General features: G+C 38.2%; 1 protein-coding gene and 1 long non-coding RNA gene across 2 annotated transcripts in view; one reads left to right on the top strand and one right to left on the bottom strand.

Moving 5' to 3' along the window:
• The window catches only part of GLO1 (glyoxalase I), a 28,361-nt gene extending 20,752 nt beyond the window's left edge, over positions 1-7,609 (top strand). The window contains exons 3-6 of the mRNA XM_028510601.2: positions 710-850; positions 2,463-2,530; positions 3,324-3,413; positions 6,157-7,609. Coding sequence (XP_028366402.1) covers positions 710-850; positions 2,463-2,530; positions 3,324-3,413; positions 6,157-6,245 — 388 coding nt within the window. The 3' untranslated portion in view covers positions 6,246-7,609. The remainder of the gene's footprint in view (positions 1-709; positions 851-2,462; positions 2,531-3,323; positions 3,414-6,156) is intronic.
• Positions 312-22,425, bottom strand: LOC118500185. The gene is made up of 3 exons (XR_004902737.1): positions 22,340-22,425; positions 8,583-8,588; positions 312-322 (listed from the first exon to the last, which is right to left on the bottom strand). It is a non-coding gene; the product is annotated as an uncharacterized LOC118500185 (long non-coding RNA).
• Positions 22,426-22,623: the final 198 nt, after the last annotated feature.

Genomic DNA, 22,623 nt, shown 5'->3' with positions numbered 1-22,623 from the left:
GTATTAGTTTCAGGTGTCCAGGTTAGTAGTTAGACAATCATATACTTTTAATGCATTTATTTTATTAACTGAATATATAACTGCATGTTATATATCTGAAAGGACAAAAAGTAATGCATTGTATTTTTCACTAAAAATAAAATTTCCTTTTGAAGATATCTTTTTGCCATTTATAAACAAGTACCATAATTCCAGCTAAGTTTCCTCATATTTGAAGAATTGATGCTATTTGGAGAATTGATAAATTACAGGTTTGCTTTTTAAAAGTTTTTTATTTCATCGATATTACAGGTAAATAGGTGTGTTTTTTTTTTAATAAGAGCTTTTTTATTGGCTGGATACTTTTTTATTGGTTTCCCCTGCTTTTCCTATTAAAATGGCCTCACTACACACAGGTCCTATTCTTAATAGAACTTAAATATTTTTTAATGATTTATTAAAAGATTTTATTTATTTATTTTTAGAGAGGGAAGGGAGGGAGAAAGAGAGAGAGAGAAACATCAATGTGCAGTTGCTGGGGGCCATGGCCTGGAACTCGGGCATGTGCCCTGACTGGGAATCGAACCTGCGATGCTTTGGTTTGCAGCCCGCGCTCAATCTACTGAGATACGCCAGCCAGGGCAGAACTTGAATATTTTTATGTTGGCTTTGGAATGAATCAACCTTTCCTGTTGTCAATTGATTCAGGCTTGCTGTTGTTTAATTTCAGGCTACTCCAAAAACTAGATTTTCCCACTATGAAGTTTTCACTCTATTTTTTGGCTTATGAGGATAAAAATGACATCCCAAAAGACAAAGATGAAAAAGTAGCATGGGTATTCTCCAGAAAAGCTACGCTTGAGCTGACACAGTGAGTATGAGTTTTTATCTTCTTATATTCTACATTTTTTAAAAGCTTGGCTTTTTTTACACTTTTTTTCCTTTCCAGCTTAATTCACACCTGGTCTACCCAATCATTTTGCATTTATAACAATATGTTAGACTGTTTTTATGGAGCTTTTGGTCTTTGTATGGTTCTTATGGCATAGTACAAGTGAGATCATTAGCTTATTAGATAATCTAAGATTGAAATGGCAAGATATTTGCCAAACTAGAGCTAAGAGATATTCAGATACTATAACTAAGGTTTTACAGTGTTGAAATAGGTATTCCCCTTCTTTTTATTCTTTATGTTGTTTTTGTGCACTCTTTAACAACCAGTAAACAGTATTTGTTTCAGGGTGTGTGATTTTGTGTGTCACCGGATTCACAACAGCTCTGAAATCAGACAGACCTAGACATCAGCCTTGACTCTGAACAAGTTATATCACCTCCTTAAGTGACAGTCTAATTTATAAAATGGAGGTGCTCAAAGACAGCCTGTGGAGCTGTTGTAAGTGTTTAATGAAGTAAAGTGTGCTCAGCACAATAAATGATAGTTGCTTTTATTGTTATCCAGATGCCTGGTTTAGTCTCCTTAGTCTAGCTAAAATCACACTTGGCCCGTTTTGTCTATTTGCCCTTTCTGTAGTTGAAAACTTAATACTTACAATAGCAGAGATTAGACCAAGTAGATTAAGTAGCATATATATATACACACACATATATATGTACTATATAGTACATATACAAATTTACATATAGGTGTGTATATATGTATGTAGCATATACATATATATATATATATATATATATATATATATATATATGAGATCAGTCCGTAAAGTATCCAACCATGTAATATGAAAAATAGAAACATTTATTGAAGAAAATATAACATACAAGAACCCTTGTACATAGGACAATGACGCCTCAGTCCCCTTCAAAGCAGCCAACTTGGGACCTCACACAGTTCTCCCAATTGCCATCAGCTGCCCTGTTGTATTTTCCTGAATCTCACCAGTGGCCTGAAATTTCTTCCCTTTCAAAGATGATTTCAGATTTGAGAGAAGCCAGAAGTCACAGGGTACCACATCTGGGCTGTAGCGGGGCTGAGTCACCTGGGTGTTCTGATGTTTCACAAAAAAGCCTGCATGAGGTATGGTGCATGAGCAGGCTTGTTGTTGTGATGAAACTGCCAGTCACCAGTTGCTCATAGCTGCAGCCTTCTGAATCATCCAAACAGTTTCTGCAGAGGAGCGTTTAAGCTTAACACAACATTTGATGCCAATTCATTGCTCTACACACTCAGTCACTTTGAATGTGATGGCCACACAGTACAATGCTCACTCAACAGCCTTGACTACCCCCACTGACTAGTACTGTGAAGTCATTGTTCACACATGCGCATTCCAGTCCATTCTCCTTGACTGCTGGTTTACATTAATGTCGCACAAACTGTTCTTGTTATATTAACAATGGCTGGACGTTTTCCAGACAGACCCCATCTATATAAAGATTTTAAAGACAAATTGTTGCAAATTTCTTTTCAGAATATCTGTTCTACAGGTCACGTGTAATTATGTTTTTCCCTCCTTCTATAGTAATTGGGGCACTGAGGATGATGAGACCCAGAGTTACCACAGTGGCAATTCAGACCCTCGAGGATTTGGTATGCCTCCCTATTTGTATGTAATATATATGGATTTGTGTGCTTTTGCGTTGTGTCCCTATTTATGATTATAACAAGTCTAAAACACTAAGTGTAATTAATTTGTGCAAATAATTTTATTAAGGAGAGCTTAATCTCATAGTCTCAGACTAAACTTTAGATCTACTCTCACAGTGATTGTCTTGTCTGTCTCTGTGTTATAGTGACTTTTTAATACAAAAAACAAAAAATACTATGGTTAATAATAATCTTGATTTTTGCTAGCATACACCTCTGCCTTGAACTGAAATCTCTCAGTCAATATAACAAGATAACAGGCTTGAACTGGCTGTTGTATGGTCAGTGTCAACCTTACACCTTTCAAGTATGAGTAAATGATTACCCTTTTATTCTTAATAGGTTGAACTATGGATGAGCCAGTATTAGGCATATTTTAAATAATTTATATCAGAGGAATAATTAATTTATTATACCCCACCAGTTAAACTTAGATTCTTGTTCTGTAATGCATGATGGAGCAAGAGTAGGTTTATAGTTGTACGTACACAAAACACAGAGTTTATTCTTGTATTATTATTTATTAATTATTGTATTATTTTCCATACAAAGAACTGTAAACCTACTTTTGCCCTGCACTGTATATTATAGTTTTTGATCCTACTTGATTCAGTCTGGTTTTGGATGCCTTTTGTTTTAGAATATCCTAGTTGTGGAAGCCACTTGTGGTGCTTGGCTGCCCTGTTGTAATGATTTCTTCCTTCTCTCTGCCTTGTTTTGGGGGTGGTCACCTCAGGTCACATTGGAATTGCAGTTCCTGATGTACACGGTGCTTGTAAAAGGTTTGAAGAACTGGGAGTCAAGTTTGTGAAGAAACCTGATGATGGTGAGTCTGCTGTTGTTTTCTTCAGGCCTCTCTTTTACTTACAGAACATTTGCTGAGCACCCACAGAGAGGGGGCTGTTGTGGTAAAATCCCTTTCATTAGAAGTAACTTTGAAGACTTGTACTTCAACCAGCTTAAGGAAAGAAGGGAAAGTATTGGAAGAAACCTGCTTATTTTAGGGAAATGGAAGCCAGCAGCTGGGGTGGCTTCACAAGGGACAGACACAGAATGTGGGCAACCAGCAAAGACTGGGGCTCCCTCACCCACTCTCCGACCCTCCCATGTTCTCTCACTGGCCACCAGCTTTCACTGTCTCAGGGGTTACCTAGTCCCCCACCCCAAATAAGTTCCTTAAAGTCTATTTTTTCTAATATTACTGTAAGTGTACCAGATCTCTTCAGTTAATAATTGCCTGGTATTTCTTGTTCATCTTTTACGACCTTAGCATGTCCTTATGTTTTATATGTCTCTTAAAATAGTACATATCTGGACGTTTGGATTTACATGTATTAGAATTTACTTTACTTAAATCTATTTCTGCCATCCTAATTTATTATTTCTGTTGTCATTTGAAACTTTTCACTGTTTCATTTGAATCTTTTCTTTTCATTTTTTCAATTAAAAGATTTGTTACCAGATATTCTCCCTGGTAGGAGAAGAACTTGCTGCCTTTTACTCCTGTCATGTTACTATTGCCCATTCTGGAATAGTATTGATTTTTTAAAGATAATAAATACAAGGGTGGGCAAAAGTAGGTTTGTAATTATAATACAAATAAAAAATGCAATGATTAATAATGCAAGAATAAATTGCTCCACATACAACTGTAAACCTACTTTTGTCTGTGCTGTATATCAAGGTGTTTGATCACCTTTTCTCCGTACATCTTTTACAGCACTTTTTACTTTTCTGTCTCTTTATTAAATACCTCAACCCAAACTGTTTGCAAAGAATTTTGAGGCTTTGTGTGCCTGGGAACCATGTCTTTATTACATGAATAGCAGTTTGGTTGAATATAAATTTTAGGTTTATTTTTCTTCAGTCTTGGAAATAGAATGCCATTGTCTTAGTTTTTCATCCAGTGTTGCTGGTGAAAAATCTGCTCTCTGATTTGTGTTCTTTTGTACATTGTCTTCTGTTTTGTTTTAGATACTTTTAAAATGTATTTCTTTGTCCTTGCCTTCTTTCTAGGAGATTTACTCACACTGGCATACCAGTTAGCAAACATTTCCTCAAATGTATCTGTTCTGATCATCATCTTTTGTGTTCTCATCTACTGTTTTATTTCAGCTATTATAATTTGGATTCTCAAGTTTTGCTTGGCTCCTTTAACTTTTCTTCTTCTTTCCTACTTGGTTATATTTCATATTCCATAAAACTTGTACATGTTTTAATAGTTCTTGGTCCATCAGTCTAATATATGTTCTTCTGTTTGAATCTATAATCCATTGTTTGTTTTATGATTATGCTCCTCAAAATCTTGTTATTTTGGTCTTGGGTTTTGTTTGTTTGTTTGTTTGTTTGCTGCAGCTATCAGCTATTCCAGTCCGTTAGGCAGTGAGAATGAAGGGAAGACCAGATTCAGTCCTTAACATTCCACTGACCTCAGGGAAATGGGCTGGGCAGAGACCCATAGGCACCTGAAAATGAAAATTAAACACATCACGTTCTGCATAACAAGTCTTTAAGTTAGATCTTCCTGCTTTGTCCCTCGGGGACAAAGTATTAGCAATATTAGTAAGAGACAGTCCTGAGATTATCATCTCTTAACCCTGCTTGTGTAGAAAGTGAAGGCTGGAGATTACTTGGTTCCCACATGTTTTTCTCAACTCCCACAGTCTTCTGTAGTGCTCTCATTTACTCCTGAGGACATCTGAACCACTAGCACAAACCCACCCCCCACCCCACCCCTATGTTATGTTGATGCCCAAGATACTAGGAGGAACAAGAACCAAACTCATAGAACTCCCTCTCTTTATTTTCCTACAGCTATGAGGGACTGCCTTCTGGTCTAGACCTAAAGTACCCCATCCACATTGATGGGTTAAAACAGTCACCCCACCCCATCACCACAATTCCTCTCCCAACCATCACCCAAAGGGTTCTTTTTCCCCCCACTTACCATCTGTGTTCCTCTGGGGTACACCTTGGAGAAAGGAACCAGAGATAGGAGTCAACTAATTCAGCATCTTGGTTCCATGATGAATTTCTGAGGTCACGTTTTTCCATTTAAGCAAACAGATCTACTGCTGGACCTACTAGCTTTTCAGTCCCAGGTGTGAATTCCTGTGAGAAAGAATTTGATCGGCAGACCTTGGGCTGCACAGAGTAGTCCTGACAGGGCTTGTATGACTCAAGCACCTGGGTCTTTTGGCCTTGGGTGTCCCTTGAGTATGTCCTTATTCTTCCTCTTCAAAATAAAACAATTTCTGTAACTTCTCAACTGGTAGCATGAAGTGATACTGTGAATTGAAGTGATCACCTGATAACTAGAAGTTGTAACCAGTCCCACAATTTATTTCATTAGAGTTGGATTCCAGGTAAGTGTAGAAGATAATTCATCATTCTGAAAAACATACATTTGGGCCACACTGACAACAGATATTTTTTAAATTAAAGCTATAAACAAAACAATGTATTTTATTGAAATGCAAATTGAAATTTGAAGTAATAAAAAGTATATTTTAAATTTTTCAGGTTTTTTAAAAACTCTTTTTAATCATGAAAATCATTTCATTTTACAGGTAAAATGAAAGGCCTGGCATTTATTCAAGATCCTGATGGCTACTGGATTGAAATTTTGAATCCTAACAAAATGATAACTATTATTTAGTTCTGTGACAATAATGCTTTGAGATTTCAGTGAGAACACTGTGGGAGGTAAAAAAGTAAAACAATGTGATTTGAGATATTCAGATAACAGAAGCATCTAGGACTGATATTTCACTGTCCCAATTCAAATTATTCTTAAGTCCATTTCCCCTCCTATTTCAGCTGTGTTTTTAACCTATCTGTTCAGTCATTCTAGTTTTAAAGTAGTGCTTTGTCTTGTGTCCTTGAATGTAGTTGTATAACATTACTTTTTTAGGTAATAATTAGAACAGTTCCCTTCAAAGGCTGCATTTGCCTTCTCTCTCCTAACTATGACTTCTCTACAGGTCTGCCTTTGAACCATTTAAGAAAACATTTAACATGTTCTTGAGGCTACCTTCTGGGGTTTTAGTTCCTCAGAGATATCTCTTCACAGTAGAAAGTAAAGAGCACTGAACAAAAAATGAAACTTTCTGTGTTCTTCAAATGGTATAAAGTGTTTACAAAAGAGAAGGCACTCTTGAGAGCAGTTCAGAATCCTGCTGACAAGGATGCTGGCAGAAAAACTAATTTCTTCTTATTTATAAAGTACTTTCAAAGTTCAAGGACTAACCTCTTTAATTTGGGATGGGGAGGAGGATGGGAATATTATTTCCTGGGTATGTATGTCACGTATTTTATCTCGCTTAATCCTCCCAACTATCCTGTGAGAAAGGAAAGAGGCTAGACATGTAAGGTAACTTGAATGAATTAAGACAATGCAAATAGGCTCAAGTACTCAAGATTTCATCATAATTTTTAGTATTTAGATCGTACCTCATAAATTAGTACCTCATGACATGCCCTTCACTGGTCCCCTGTCGTGAATACCTTCAGTGAGTTAACGTTATCCTCTCACTCAGCCCGGGTACCACGGGAAGGGAAGCAGCCTATAGCACACAGCTGCTCTGGGGATGCCCACTGTTCTTGTGTGAGTGGTGCTTGTTTTACTTATGAAGAGCCCCTACCCCAAGGTTTTCCAGATGCCAGTAATCATTTAGGATAAATTATGATCTGTGACAACAATACTTAGTTATCAGAAATCAGCTTAGTGGTCTTCCCTGCCATGATTGACATTTGGTGGATTTTTAAAAACTAAACTGATTTGGAAAATCTCCTAGGGCCCAGAGAAAAAGAACATCCAGCAGTGGTTTGACAACAGGTAGATTTCCTGTAGACTCTGGTGGAAGGTCTTTGGGCAGGCCGTGCCAGCTGTGCTTACACTGCTAGAGGCACTTTACACTTCCTTTTTGGATGGAATGGATTTATGTGAAGCAACTCAAACAAATAGCAATACTCACAGACCAAAATAAAATAAATATTTAAATAAGACTATGTTTAATGTGTAAACTTCTATCCAGCATGTTCTCTTTTAAAAAATTGTTTTATTTGCTCAAGTACGGTTGCTCAAGTACGGTTATACTCCTCTCCACCCCAGCCATCCCTACCTGTCTCCCCTGATTCCGCCCCACCTTGGGTTTGTCCTTGAGTCCTTTATAGTTGTTCCTGAAAATCCTCCCCTGCCTTTCCCCGCATTATCCTCTCCTACCTCCCCTCTGGTTACTGTCAGATTGTTCTTAATTTCAATGTCTCTGGTTACATTTTGCCTGCTTGTTTGTTTTGTTAATTAGGTTCTACTTAAGGGTGAGATCATATGCTATTTGTCTTTCACTGTCTGGCTTATTCTTAAAAGAAGTTGAAGGCTGCCCTCAGGGAGTGCAGCAAGGGTTTGAGGGGCTTGCGGGTTCATTCTGAGCTGAGAGTAGAGCTGAGCTGAGAGAGGTAGTTCTGTATCCCTCGCAAAGCATACAGTTTCTGTGGGTAAGGAAGTGTGGGGAAAGTGGAAGAGGAAACTAAATAAGGAATGAAGGTGGGGGGATTAAAAAGTACAGAGAAGAACAGCCACATATCAAAAGGTGAGTTGTGGGAACCAGCAGAGACCAATTGCACATGTTGGGTATGGAATTAACAAGTGAGAGGATTATTACATTCATAAATTCAGGCATTTAAACCTTATTTCCACAGATGAAGCCTTCTCTACTGCTAAGTAAAACTTATCAAAAGATAGCCCTTGCTTATTTCTTAAACTCATCCTTATATGCCTTGAAAAAATAGCTATTTGTATCACCAAGCTTTACTAAGAATTAGGACAATTCACTTATTTCCAAAATAATTTCCCTGAGAAGTGGTGATGTAAAAGGGTAAAGCTGACCCCGAGAAGTATTCTTGTTTTCCACGACTGATCAGCAAGACTGTGTAGCCTACTGTCAATGTAAAATAAATCATTCTCCCACGAGCCCCATACAGCTAAGCCTGGTACCCATTTCTACTGCAAGTGGTTTGAAATAGGAACTGAGGGTTTAGAGAGAGTCACTTATGACTTCCCTCCGTAGCATTCTGACCAGCACTGTGTACACTGTACATACATATTTTTTAGTAACACAACTGCTTGTGAAGAGAGTTACATCAGTAAGAATTCTTGCTGCTGGCTATAAGACTCTACTTTGTCAAATGTAACAAGCACTTAAGAGGTTTTAAAATGGGTTGATACAGGGTTCAGAGATACCCAGAACCTCGGTTCCTTCCATCTCTCAGTCTGTCATTCCCAGTGGTTTCTTTTTGTGTTAATAATACTGCAGATCAAAGATGCCCACCATGATTCCAGGTGTAAGATATACACCAACAATGTCCAGTGAAAGAAAATAAACTTTTGTTTCTCAGCAGAATTCCTCGTCTTTCTTTTTTATTGTACTTCTTTCCATTACCATTTATCCCCTCACACCCCTCCCTGCCCCCAGAATTCCTCATGTCTTCATCAGCACTGGGTCACTTGCCTGTTTCTAATCACTGGCAAAGGGAATGAGAACACTGACTGAAATGGATTCTATTTATCCAAGTTGCCTGCATGTGGGTAGACACTGGATCAAATTTGTGACTGCCAGAATGGAGGACCGAGTAAGGGCTTCTGAGTAGGCATGAAAAGAAACTGCAACAGGGTGGAACTAAATATTGAGGACCTAGTTCGTGCAGGGTGCTGCAAGAAATAAAACACTTCCTGCCCGCAAAGAGCTTAGTCTAAGATTGTGGTTCTCAGACTTAGCAGACCCATTTTTATTATAACATTGGAACATTTATAACACCTATCACTCCCACTATCCTAGAGTAAAATTATACATAACTTCCCTGTATACACAGTTTTAAAAAGGGTCAATCCAATGCCTTCATTGTAATACAAATGAGAAGAATCAATTTCTAATCAAATGTGTTTCAATATGTAAAAGTTCAGATACCACTGTGCCAGAAAACAGTGAAGTAGTCAGGTGCTTATTCCTAAATATGGAAGAAGTAAAACTTCAATAAAATACTGTTAACACTATTTGATATTTTAAAATAAAAACTGAGTTCATAATTGATGAGGAGCTATAATGTTACAACTTTAAATGCATACTGATAACAGGTGTGTTTTATTGGTCAAAGACCATGAATAATGCTGCTATCGGAAACATCACTTTTCAAAATGGTGATCACTTCTTGCTGAAGTTTTGAATAAAAGAATAATACTCCTGACTTCTGGCCAAGATGGAGGCGTAGGTAGACACACTGTGCCTCCTCCCACAACCAAAATAAGGACAACAATTTAGAAACAAAACAACCAGAATTGACAGAAACTGTATGGACAACCAAAGAGTTAAAATAGACACATTCACCCACACCGGTAGGAAAGGCAGAGTTGGGCAGCCGGGCGGAGAGGGCTTGCAGCACAAAAAGTGGTGGCACCAGGTGCACAAGACTGCAGCGGGCAGACCCAGCAAGGTGGCGATTGTAAAGCAAGGCACTGCGTAACCCAGAGTCCCTACCCTGGGAAATAGAGCCTCAGGGCACTAATTGAAACACCTGTGGGGGTTGAGGTCTCAGGAGAGACTCCCGGCCTCACAGGAGAGTTCGTTGGAGAGACTCATGGGGTCCTAGAACATGCACAATCCCATCCACATGGGAATCAGCACCAGAAAGGCCCAGTTTGAGGCCTTCCTCCTGAGGGGAAGCAGGTGAAGGGACTGAAATCCAGCAGAGGGTGGAGCATGCACCATTGTTCCCTCTTGGACCCCACCCCACATACAACGTCACAACCCAGAGACTGGGTTGCCCTGCCCTGGTGAACACCTAAGGCTCCGACCCTCATTCATAACAGGTGCAACAAGACCAAAAAAAAAAAAAAGGTCCAAATGCTTCCAGATCAAAGCTCCACAGCACATAAAACTAAGCGATGAAGAGATAGCCAACCTATCAGATGTACAATTCAAAGCCCTGGTGATCAGGATGCTCACAGAATTGGTTGAATTCGGTTGCAAATTAGATGAAAAAATGAAGGCTACACCAAGTGAAATGAAGAAAAATGCACAGGAAACCAATAGTGACGGGAAGAAAACTGGGACTCAAATCAATGGAGTGGACCAGAAGGAAGAAAGAAACAACCAAACAGAAAAGAAGGAAGAAACAAGAATTCAAAAAAATGAGGAGAGGGTTAGGAACCTCCAGGACATCTTTAAATGTCTGAACATCCAAATTCTAGGGGTACCAGAAGAGGAAGAGAAAGAGCAACAAGTGGAAAAGTTATTTGAACAAATAATAAAGGAGAACTTCCCAATCTGGCAAAGGAAATAGACTTCCAGGAAGTCCAGGAAGCTCAGAGAGTCCCAAAGAAGTTGGACCCAAGGAGGAACATACCGAGGCACATCATAATTACATTAGCCAAGATAAAAATGAAAGAGAGAATCCTAGAAGCAGCAAGAGATAAGGAGACAGGAACCTACAAAGGAGTTCCCATCAGACTGTCAGCTGATTTCTCAAAAGAGACTTTACAGGCAAGAAGGGGCTGGACAGAAGTATTCCAAGTCATGAAAGGCAAGGACCTACATCCAAGATTGCTATATCCAGCAAAGCTTTCCTTTAGAATGGAAGGGCAGATAAAGTGCTTCTCAGCTAAGGTCAAGTTAAAGGAGTTCATCATCACCAAGCCTTCATTATATGAAATGTTAAAGAGGCTTATCTAAGAAAAAAGATAAAAAACATGTATAGTAAAACGACAGCAAACTCACAATCAACAACCACGCCTAAAACAAAAACAAAAGGAAACTAAGTGAACAACTAGAACAGGAACAGAACCACAGAAATGGAGGGCACATGGAGGGTTAGCAACAGGGGAGTGGGAAGAGGAGAGGAGGGAAAGATGTAGAGAATAAGTAGCATGGACAACAGGTAGAAAATAGGGAAAGGGTAAGAAAAGTATGGGAAATGTAGAAGCTAAAGAACTTATGACACATGGACATGAACTAAAAGGGGGGAATGTGGGTGGGAGGGGGTATGCAGGGTGGAGGGGAATGAAGGGGAGGGAATGGGACAACTGTAATAGTATAATCAATAAAATATATTTTTAAAAAGAATAATACTCCTGTGTATAGGATAGTTTTGTCCCTGGTGGATATTAATGTTATATGTACAAATAGGTAAAGTAGAAGTTACAGGCTCACATAATTAAAAAAAAACTTTACCGTTTTTAAAAATTAAAATGTTATTGATATACAACATCGGTCTCCAACCTTTTTGGCACCAGGGACCAAAGTTGTAGAAGACAACTTTTCCACAGACGGGGGTGGTGGGAGACAGGAGGTAATGCCAGTGAAGCTTGTCTTGCTCACCTGCCACTCAGCACCCACTGTGCATCTGGTTCCAAACAAGCCACAGACTGATACATTCCATGGCCCAGGGATTGGGGATCCCTGATACACAACATTGTGTAAGCTTAAGGTGGGCAGGGTGTTGATCTGATACACTTACATACTTGTAGGGTAACTCAGGACATGCCCCCCCCCACAACGTCGGAGAGCAGGTGGCTGCCTGGCCAGTGGCCATGAGGAACGAGGAAGACAGTCTGTATTTAGGCATCCCAGCCAATTCAAAGCCCCTGTGTCTTAAGGCTCCTGTGTTTATCACAAAAGTGTAGAATTTTCACAAGCTACTACCTCTCTAACTGTGTTAGTAGCACCAAGGCTGGAGGGGCGCGGTCTGTGCCACCGGCAGGCCTGCCATCAGTGCACTCTTCTGTGATGTGAGTAATCAATGGCGGGTCCACGTCTGCTGGTCCTCCGGATGGTGGTTTTGAAATATCAAGAACACAGGCACAGCTCCCTGGTTTGGAGTTCCTCCGTAACAATGTTGCACAGTGATGACACCTCTAGCACATCACATAACTGTCATTTCGTTTTTGTGGTGGGAGTGGTTGAAATCCAGTCTGTCAGCAAATTGGAAGTTTATAATCCAGTGTTGTTGACTAATCACTATGCTGTGCGTGAGATCTCCAGGACTTATTTATCTGCTAGTTGCAAATTTGTATTTTACAATTTAAAAATTTTGTGGAATAGTTTTACATTTATAGAAATGTTGCAAAAATAGTGCAGAGGTGTTCCCATATATGCCAGACCCAGTTTCCCTTATTTTTAAAATCTGATTAGTATAGCACATTTGTCACTACTAATAAACCTGTATTGATACATTATTATTAACTAAAGTCTATATTCAGGTTTTCTTCGTTTTTACCCACTTTTTCTGTTTTAGGATCCTATATTACATTTAGTCACCATGTTTGTTTAGGGTCCTTTAGAATGTGATAGTTTTTCAGACTGTCCTTGTTTTGGTAACTGGCAGTAGTTAGTTTTGAGGAGTACAGCAGATACTTTAGAGAGTGCTTCTCATTTGGGATTTTCTGAAAAAAAAATTTTCTTTTTCATGATAAAACTGAGGTTGGGGGTTTTTAGGAGGAAGACCAGAAGGTAAGTGCTCTTGTCATCACATCAAAGACAGATGGTGTTGCCATGATGAATCACTGATGATGTTAACCCTGATCCCCCCACTGCAGTGGTAATGTCAGTTACCACTCTACCACTAGAGTGGTAACTCTACCACTGTATAGTAAACTCTATCACTGTAGAGTTACTATCCACCCACCCCGTTTCCGTACTGCGCTCTTAGGAAGGAAATCCCTATGTGAAGCCCACATGTAAGGTGTAGGAGTTATGCTCCTCCTTGAGGGGAAACGTGACTTTTAGACCTAAATGAATACTTGCTGAGACTATGAAAGTGTGCAGGTTCTTACAGGAAGTCTCATATCCTTGCCTCTCTCCACTAAATACCAATATTGAAACCCAACTGAAAATGCCCCACAAGTTTCCAAAACAACCCCTAGGGGTCAGTACTGCCCTGTTGGAACCACTGGTCTAAGAGATCCAGTTATAGTTTCTTTAGAAAAGGAATCTGAGTTCAGAATCCACAGTGTTTTGCTTTCCTTCTTATATAAATTTATGTTTACCACTAATTCAGCAGTTTATTTTAGCTGTTTGCAGTCCTTTGGAATATTCAACTTCCCTTTTACATAAACTCATTGTTTTATTTCATAAAATTGTATACTTAGAATTATGAAGATAACTGGCTTGAAGTGGTAGTAATGGACACAGTTGACTTGATGAGCATACAACTCATGCGAGAAGCGGAAGGGCACGGGTGTCCTGGAACGTGGGCAGCTAGTAATAGTTACTGAGCCTGCTAGGGCATCCGTTTTTTACTGAGGAAATGATGACTCAGGTTGATCCAATAATTAGTGAAGTGGAGATGGGTTAAGAGAATTCTTACTGAAAATGCACCAGTTTGAACCCTATCAGTATTAGCAAAAATTATACAAGATTTTTAAAAGGCCAGTGTCTAGGACTGCTGTAGTTTTGATGAAATAGGCACTTTCATAGACCTTATCCAAACGATTGATACACCAATTTTGCAATAGGTTTCAAGAGTCATTTCAAACTTTAAAATGTTCAGATCCTCTTATCTGGTACTATTGTTATGTTCTGGGAATTTTGTTTCCTAGAAAATAATCAGATTTTAGTTTTAAAATTATGTCCAATTCGTTGCTTCCATCATTATTCATAATAGAAAAAATTAGAAACGGTTTAAATGTCTAAAAATGGGAAAATAAGTTAACTATTATAGCACCCATGTGTAATAGGATATTATGTAATTTTACACCATTAAATTGTGTTTTTAAAGGATATTTAAAGATGTGGAGAAATACTTGCGAGATATTAAGTGAAAAAAGCAGTATGCAAACTAACGTACATACGTTCTTGATTTTGTTAAGAAACAAGTATGGAAATAAATGACTAGAAGAAAATGTACCAAATTGTGATTCTCTCTGGCTCCCAGAATTACTAGTGATTTTGTTCCTTTCTTTATATTTTTCTGTATTCCCAAATGCTCTAAAATAAGCAAGTATCACCTTTATAATCTGGAAAAATGAGAAACACTGCTTAATTTGCTAACATTTACTATTTTTACCTTTTGAGTAAAGTGAATTATTTAAACAAATGTGTTCTTGTTTGCTACATAAACTTCTATTGAAGATGGTAATTTATATTAAAGATTAGAAGATGCTCTTAAGTTAAATTGTTTATATGGTTAAAATGGCTTAGAATTCTATGTGATCAAGATCAAATCAGTGGTATTCAAACTTCATTTAAACATTTAGAGATAATAGTTTTTAAAAAGTTGAAACATGTGATTGATAACCCATGAAGTTATTCAGTATTGTCTTTTTATCCACATTACCTGCTCTTAGCTGACTTACTCTGAATGAACTTTCTTTTTGTTGTTTCATTCATTTTGCATTTTAAATTGTAGTCTGAAATTATATCATAAGTACATGCTACAGTTTAGGCACAAGAGCCATCCTGTATTTAACTAAGAAAGTGCTGGTCAACGTATATTGAAAAACAATGTAGTATAGTCATCTACCAGTATTTTGAACAACCTCACTGTTCCAAAAATGGTCTCTGTACCTGCAGCATCAACTACTTAAATATTAAGCCAGCGTGGCTCAGTTGGTTAGAGCATTGTCACATAAACTGAAAGGTCATGGGTTTGATTCCCAGTCAGGGCACATGCCTAGGCTGTTGGTTCAGCCCCTGGTTGGGGCATGTATGGGAGACAGCCAATCAATTTTCTCTCACATTGATGTTTCTCTCCCGCTTTCTTCCCCATCCTTTCCATCTCTGTAAAATCAATAAGCATGTCCTCTGGTGAGGATTTAAAAAAAAGATTTTCAGGCTTCACTGCAGACATACTAAATGAGAATATTTTCAAAGGATCTGCAGGTGATTTGTGTGCATAATAAACCACTAATATCAGAGAAGTGTAGCTCCAAAAATAGGAATTACTTTCACCCACTATTATAAATAGAATAAAACACTCATTTGTTGTAATGAGTAGAAGTGTTATATATATAATCCACAAACTCAAGTGTATAAGAAGTGGAATTTTTAATTGCACATAGTTAAAGTCCCATTTTTGCATTTGGTAAAATGTCAAGTATCCTATTTAGTCCTTTGTTGTAAATCTGTGTTGCTTGCTGTTAGACCATCATTCATTTTTATTGTTGAGGCTGTGCCAGGTTTGGTACCTTCCTTGCTGCCTCATTCTTCAGTTTCTATGTTATGTTCGCCTACAGGGAAATCTTTGGGGCTAAGACCTCCACAACATTACCCTGGGAGCACTGGATCATTCTGCTGCCCCTGCATCATGTGAGGCCATAGGAAGCTAACTCTCACAGCCATTTATTCCCAGGGATCTTGCTGACTTCCAGGGGTTCTACCTGGGAAGCTAAATACAGGGCCCCTTTCCTTCTAGATCTTCAGACACCTGTATCTCAGGACAGCGATTTGCCTTTATCTTAACCCACAGGTGCAGATGAAGGTAGAGCCTCATAGGGACTCATCAGGTCATGGAGCTCTCCCTTCTGACTCCCCTCCTCAACTTAAAGCATGAAGATTTTAATTTTTTAAAGGTATATTTATTTATTTATTTCAGGTGAAGTGGTCTTTTTATTAATATTTTGTTGTTATTCTATTGCAGCTGTCTCCATCCCCCCCCCCTTATGCTCTTCATCCCAGCACACCCCCTGCTCCCTCAGTCAATCCCCGCCCTGTTGTCCATGTCCATGGGTCATTTATACTTGTTCCTTGACTAGTCCCTTCTGCTTCTTCCCACCCTTTCCCCCCTCCCCTCTCCATTCTGGTTGCTGTCAGTCTGTTCCTTGTTTCCATGCCTCTGGTTCTGTTTGCCTGTTTGTTTGTTTTGTTCATTAGATTCCTCTTATAGGCGAGATCATATGGTGTCTGTCTTTTACTGCCTGGCTTGTTTCACTTAGCATAATATTTTCCCATTCTAGCCACACTGTTGCAAAAAGTTCTTTCTGCTGCATAGTGTTCCATTGTGTAAATGTACTACAGTTTTTATGTCCCCTCATTTAGTGATGGACACTTGGGCTATTTCTAACACTTTGCTATTGTAAGTAATGCTGCTATGAACATAGGGGTACATAAGTTCTTTTGAATTGTTGTTTCAGGATTCTTAGGGTATAATCCCAGCAGAGGAATCACTGGGTCAAAAGGCAGTCCCATTTTTAATTTTTTGAGAAAATCCATGCTGTTTTCCACAGTGGCGGTGCCAGTCTGCATTCCCACCATCACCGCACTAGGGTTCCACATCCTCACCAGCATGTGTTGTTTGTTGATTTAATGACAGCCATTCTGATGGGTGTAAGATGGTATCTCATTGTGGTTTTAATTTGCATCTCCCCAGTTTCTAGTGATGTTGAGCATCCTTTCACATGTCTATGGGCCTCTGTATGTCCTCCTTAGAGAAGTGTCTATTCAGGGCCTTTGCCTATTTCTTAGCTTGTTTGTCTTTCTGGTGTTGAGTCATATGAATCCTTTATGTATTTTGGAGATCAAGTCCTTGTCCAAGGTATCATTGGCAAATATGTTTTCCCAAATGGTCAGTTCCCTTTTCATTTTGATGATGGTTTCATTAGCTGTGCAAGAGCTTTTCAATTTGAAGTTGCCCCATTTGTTTATTTTTTCCTTTATTTCCCTTGCCATAGGAGATATATCAGCAAAAACACTGTTGTGTGGGTATCTGAAATTTTACTATGTTATCCTCTAGGACTTTTATGGTATCACAACTTATATTTCAGTCTTTTATCTATCTTGAGTTTATTCTGGTGTATGGTGTAAGTTATTGGTCTAGTTTCATTTTTTTCCATGTATCAGTCCAGTTCTCCCAATACCATTTATTGAAGAGGCTATTTTTACTCCATTTTATGCCCCTTTGTCAAATACTAATTGACCATAGAGACATGGGTTGATTTCTGGGTTCTCTGTTCTGTTCCATTGATTTATGTGTCTGCTCTTTCACCAGGACCAGGCTGTTTTGATCACATTGGTCTTGTAGTATACTATGATCTTAGATATTGTGATCCCTCCTACTTTGTTCTGCTTTCTCAGGATTGCAGAGGCTATATGAGGTCTTTTTGGTTCCATATAAATTTTTGAAGTATTTGTTCTATATCTGTGTAGTATGACATTGGTATTTTAATAGGGATTGTGTTGAATCTATAGATTGCTTTGGGTAGTATGGGCATTTTGATGATGTTAATTTGTCCAATCCAGAAACATGGTGTATGCTTCCATTTATTTGTATCTTCCTTAATTTCTTCAGTGTTCTGTAGTTTCTGAGTACAAATCGTTTACCTATTTAGTTACACTTGTTTCTAGGTACTTTATTCTTCTTGTTGCTAGAGTAAATGGGATTTTTGCCTAGTTTCTGTTTCTGTTATGTCATTGTTGGTGTACAAAAATGCCCTTGATTTGTGTATATTGACTTTGTACCAGCTATTTTGCCAAATTTACTAATTAGTTCAAGTAGTTTTTTGGTGGAAACCATAGAATTTTCTATGTACACTATCATGCCATCTGTGAATAATGACAGTATTACTTCCTCCTTTCTGATTTGGATGCCCTTTTTTCTTTTTCTTGTCTCATCTCTGTTACTGGAACTTCTAGTACTATGTTGAATAAGGGTAGTGGAAACCAGACACCCAGGTCTTGTTCCTGATCTTAGGGGGAAATCTTTTAGTTTTTGCCTATTGAGAATGATGTTGGCTGTAGGTTTCTCCTATATAGCCTATTATGTTGTGGTATGCTCCCTGTATTCCCACCTTGTTGTGTGTTTTTATCATAAGTGGGTACTGTACTTTATCAAATGCTTTTCCAGCATCTGTTGATATGATCATGTGAATTTTTTCTTTCATTTTGTTTATGTGGTGTATTATGTTTATTTATTTGTGAATATTGTACCATCCTTGCATCCTAGGGATGAATCCCACTTGATTATGGTGTATGATCTTTTTAATGTACTGCTGGATCTGGATTGCCAATATTTTGTTAAGGATTTTAGCATCTATGTTCATCAGCGATATTGGCTTGTAATTTTCTTTCTTTGTTGTGTCTTTACCTGGTTTTGGAAGTAGGATAATACTGGCCTTGTAAAATGAGTTTGGGAGTCTTCTCTCTTCTTGGATGTTTTGGAATAGTTTGAGAAGAATAGGAGTTAGTTGTTCTTTACATGTTTGGAAAAATTTGTGTGTGAAGCAATCTGGTTCAGAGCTTTTGTGTGCCAGGAGTTTTTGATTAGTGCTTCAATTTCACTAGTTGTTATTGGTCTATTCAGGCTTTCTGCTTCTTCTTGATTCAGTCTTGGAAGATGGTATGTTTATAAAAATTTGTCCATTTCACCTAGGTTGCCCAGATTCTTGGCATATAGTTCATAGTAATTTCTTACAGTCCTTTGTATTTCTGTGGTATTGGTTGTAACTTCTCCTCTTTCATTTTTTATTTTATTTTGGGGGTCCTCTTTCTTTTTTTCTTGATGACTCTGGTTAAAGGTTTTGAAAATTTTGTTTATCTTTTCAAAGAACTAGCTCCTGGATTTATTGATCCTTTGCATCGCTTTTTTTTTGTCTCCATGTCATTTAATTCTCCTCTGATCTTGATTATTTCTTTCCTTCTACTTCCTGTGGGTTTGTTTGTTGTTGTTCCTCTAGTTCTTGTAGATGTAGGGTTAGGTTATTTCTTTAAGATTTTTCTATCTTTTTTAGGTAGGCCACTATTGCTATGAACTTCCCTCTCAGGACTGCCTCCTGTGTGTCCCAGAGGTTTTAGGTTATTGTTTATTTTCATTTGTGTCCAGATACTTTTTAGTTTCTTCCTTGACCTCTTGTTAACCCATTCATTATTTAATAACATGTTGTTAAGTCTCCATGATTTTGAATGTTTTTGAGTTTTTTCCTTGAGGGTGGTTTCTAATTTCAAGCTATTGTGATCTGAGCACATGCTTAATATGATTTCAGTTTTCTTGAATTTGTTGAGGTTTGTTTGTGTCCTACCATGTGATCTGTTTTTGAAAATGTCCCATGTGCATTTGAAAAGAATATATTTTGCTTCTTTGGGGTGAAAGGTTCTGTATATATCAATTAAGTCCAATGATCTAGAATGTTGTTTAATGCTATAATATCCTTGTTCAGTCTTTATTTGGAAGATCTATCCATTGTTGACAATGGGGTGTTAAAATCCCCGATGATGAGTGTGTTGCTCTGGATATCTTTCTTGAAATCCTCCAAGATTCCTCCAAATATCCTCCTTACATATTTAGGTGCTCCTATATTGGGTGCATATATGTTTACCAGGGTTATATATTCTTGATGGACTACTCCCTTAAGTATTATGTATTGACTGTCTTTGTCTCTTTTTATTGCCTTTGTTTCGAAGTGTATTTTGTCTGCTGAATTACTATCCCAGCTTTTTTTCATGCCCGCTTGCTTGGAATATTTTTCCCAAATCTTCACTTTAAACTGTGTAGATCTTTTGTTCTGAGGTGGGTCTCTTGTAGACAGCATGTATATGGGTCATGATTTCTTATCCATTCAGCTACCCTATGTCTTTTGATTGGAGCATTTAATCCATTTGTATTTATGTTATTATTGCCATTCTTTTCCTTTGACCTGTGTTCCTCTCTCTTTCTGTTTCTCTTCAACTTAAGCAAGCAGTTCCTTTAGTATCTCTTGCAATGCTGGTTTGGTGGAAGTGTATTCTTTTAGCCTTTTTTTTTTTTTTTGGTCTGCATAGCTCCTGATATCACCTTCCATTTTAAATGAAAGGAGATCCTTTCTGGGTAGAGTAGTCTTGGTTGCAGGCCTTTGCTTTTTATTATTTGGAATATTTCATGCCATTCCCTTCTGGCTTGTAGTGTTTCTGTTGAGAAGTCAGCTGATAGGCTTACTGGAACTCCCTTGTATGTTACTTACTGTTTCTCCCTTACTGCCTTTAAGATTCTCTCTGTGTCTTTAAATTTTGCCATTTTAATTATGATGTGTCTTGGAGTTAGCTTCTCTGGGTTCATCTTAATTGGGACCTTATGTGCTTCCTGGACCTGCATGACTTTTTCCCTCAGAAATAGGGAAAGTTTCTGTCATGAGTTTTTAAACTAGGTTTTCTTTCCCTTGCTCCTCTTCTCCTTCTGGTATCCCCATTGTATGAATATTATTTTGTTTCTTGTTGTCCTGCAGTTCCTTTAATGGCTCTTCATTCTTTTTGAGTCTTTTTTCATTTTGTTGCACTGTCTGGGTGTTTTTTTTCTACCTTGTCTTCCAACTCGCTGATTTTATCCTCTGCTTCATCTAGCCTGCTTTTAATTCTTTCTAGTGTATTCTTCATTACATATATTCTATTCTTCATTTCCTTCTGGCTCTTATTCATAGCTTCTATGTCCTTTTTCATGCTGATTAAGTTCCCAGTAAGTTTCTTGCAGCTTCCATAGAGGTCCTTATATTTCTCACTGAGTATCTTGAGTATCCTTATAACCATTATTTTGAATTCTGTGTCTTACAGATTGCTTGCCTCAGTTTTATTTAGCACTCTTTCTGGAGATTCTTCCTTTCTTTTCAATTGGAGGTTGTTTCTTTGTATCCCCATTTTAGGTGACTCTTCTTGTTTGTTTCTGCATATTAGGTTGATCTGTTTTGACTCTCTGTCTTCATGCGGTGGCCTTCTGTGTTAGGATACCTGTGGGACTCTGTGGTGCAGTCTTCTTGATCTCCTGGGCTGGATGCTCTGGTAATATCCTTTATGCCATTTTGGGGGGACTGTCTTGTTTTAATTGGGTTTTGGTTGTTGTTGAGTAAATCTTTGGTGGGATCTTCCTTCTGGCTGGCTGATTGAGAGTCACACTGCTTATCATGTCTTATATGCTGTTGTATAGGTGCTTCTAGAACAAAACAAGCCAACTTATTAAACAAAACTCACACCCCTCAAAATAACCCCACCCACAACCACGCTATCAACATCAAATGAGCAAATGTTAATAAAGGTGTAAAAAGATTAAGAGTACCACAAGAAAGGAAAAACAAAAATGAAATGGGTAACTGAAAGAAAAATGATTTTGAGAGGATAGTGGGAGAAGAAATAATAAGAGTAGAGACTAGGAACAAGGTAAAGGAAGAATGAAAATAATATTTATGTTGTAAATACAAAAGGGAGGGAAGAAGGCAAAATGGAGTAAGAAAAAGGAAGAGTATAGTATGAGGTTTAAAAAAAATTTCTTTAAATGGTGGAAAAATAGGAACCAAGTTGAAGAGAAACATCCACTACAGCAATATTGATGACAAATGAGCAAATATTAATATAGGTAGAAAGGTAATATGCAAGAAAAAAGGCTTATGAGATGTTTAAAGAAAACAAAAGTGCTTTGAGAGGATACAGGGAGAAGAAATAATAAGAGTGAGGAATGAAAACCAGGCTAAGAGAGAAAACGTGAAATAGGAGTAGTGTTACAGAACAGACCAGCGGGGGGCAATTATTGGCCCACCCAGGGATGCCAAAAACTGTTACAGAACGCAGGCCAAGGGGGATACGATATACAATTACTGAAAGGACCCTCCACTAGGTTTGCTTGTCTGCCGTCAGAGGAAAAAGGACATCTCTCAATGCCAGAGATTTGTGAAAAGGAAAGGAAATGTTTATTTGATGCTATATAGACTTAAAGTGGTGACCTAATGTCTTCATTAAAATATCAAAGTCCTTTAGGATACCCACAGTCATACACAGTGCTTCCTTCTCCCTCTGCCCTAATTTGGGGTACCGTATCTCAGGAAAAGAAGTAGACATCTGTGATTCAGGCTGCCACACCATCAGCTATGTCGCCGTCAGGATCTTCAGTTAATTGAAAGCCATGTGTCCAAGAGGTGCACCTCAAAGCTGTGGGGTCCTCACTCTTGCCAAAGCTGCATGGTTCTTTTAACCAAAGCTGTGGGTGCCACTACCCTGGCAAAACCATGTGGCTCCCTCGTTGGCAAAGCTATGAGGGGGTCTCCACTCTGCCAAACCCAAAGAGAGAGCGTGGTTCTCTCTCCAATGGCTACTGTG

Source organism: Phyllostomus discolor, chromosome 4 (genome assembly GCF_004126475.2).
Source record: "Phyllostomus discolor isolate MPI-MPIP mPhyDis1 chromosome 4, mPhyDis1.pri.v3, whole genome shotgun sequence".
NCBI lineage: Eukaryota > Metazoa > Chordata > Mammalia > Chiroptera > Phyllostomidae > Phyllostomus > Phyllostomus discolor.
This window is presented reverse-complemented; position numbering and strand designations above follow the sequence as displayed.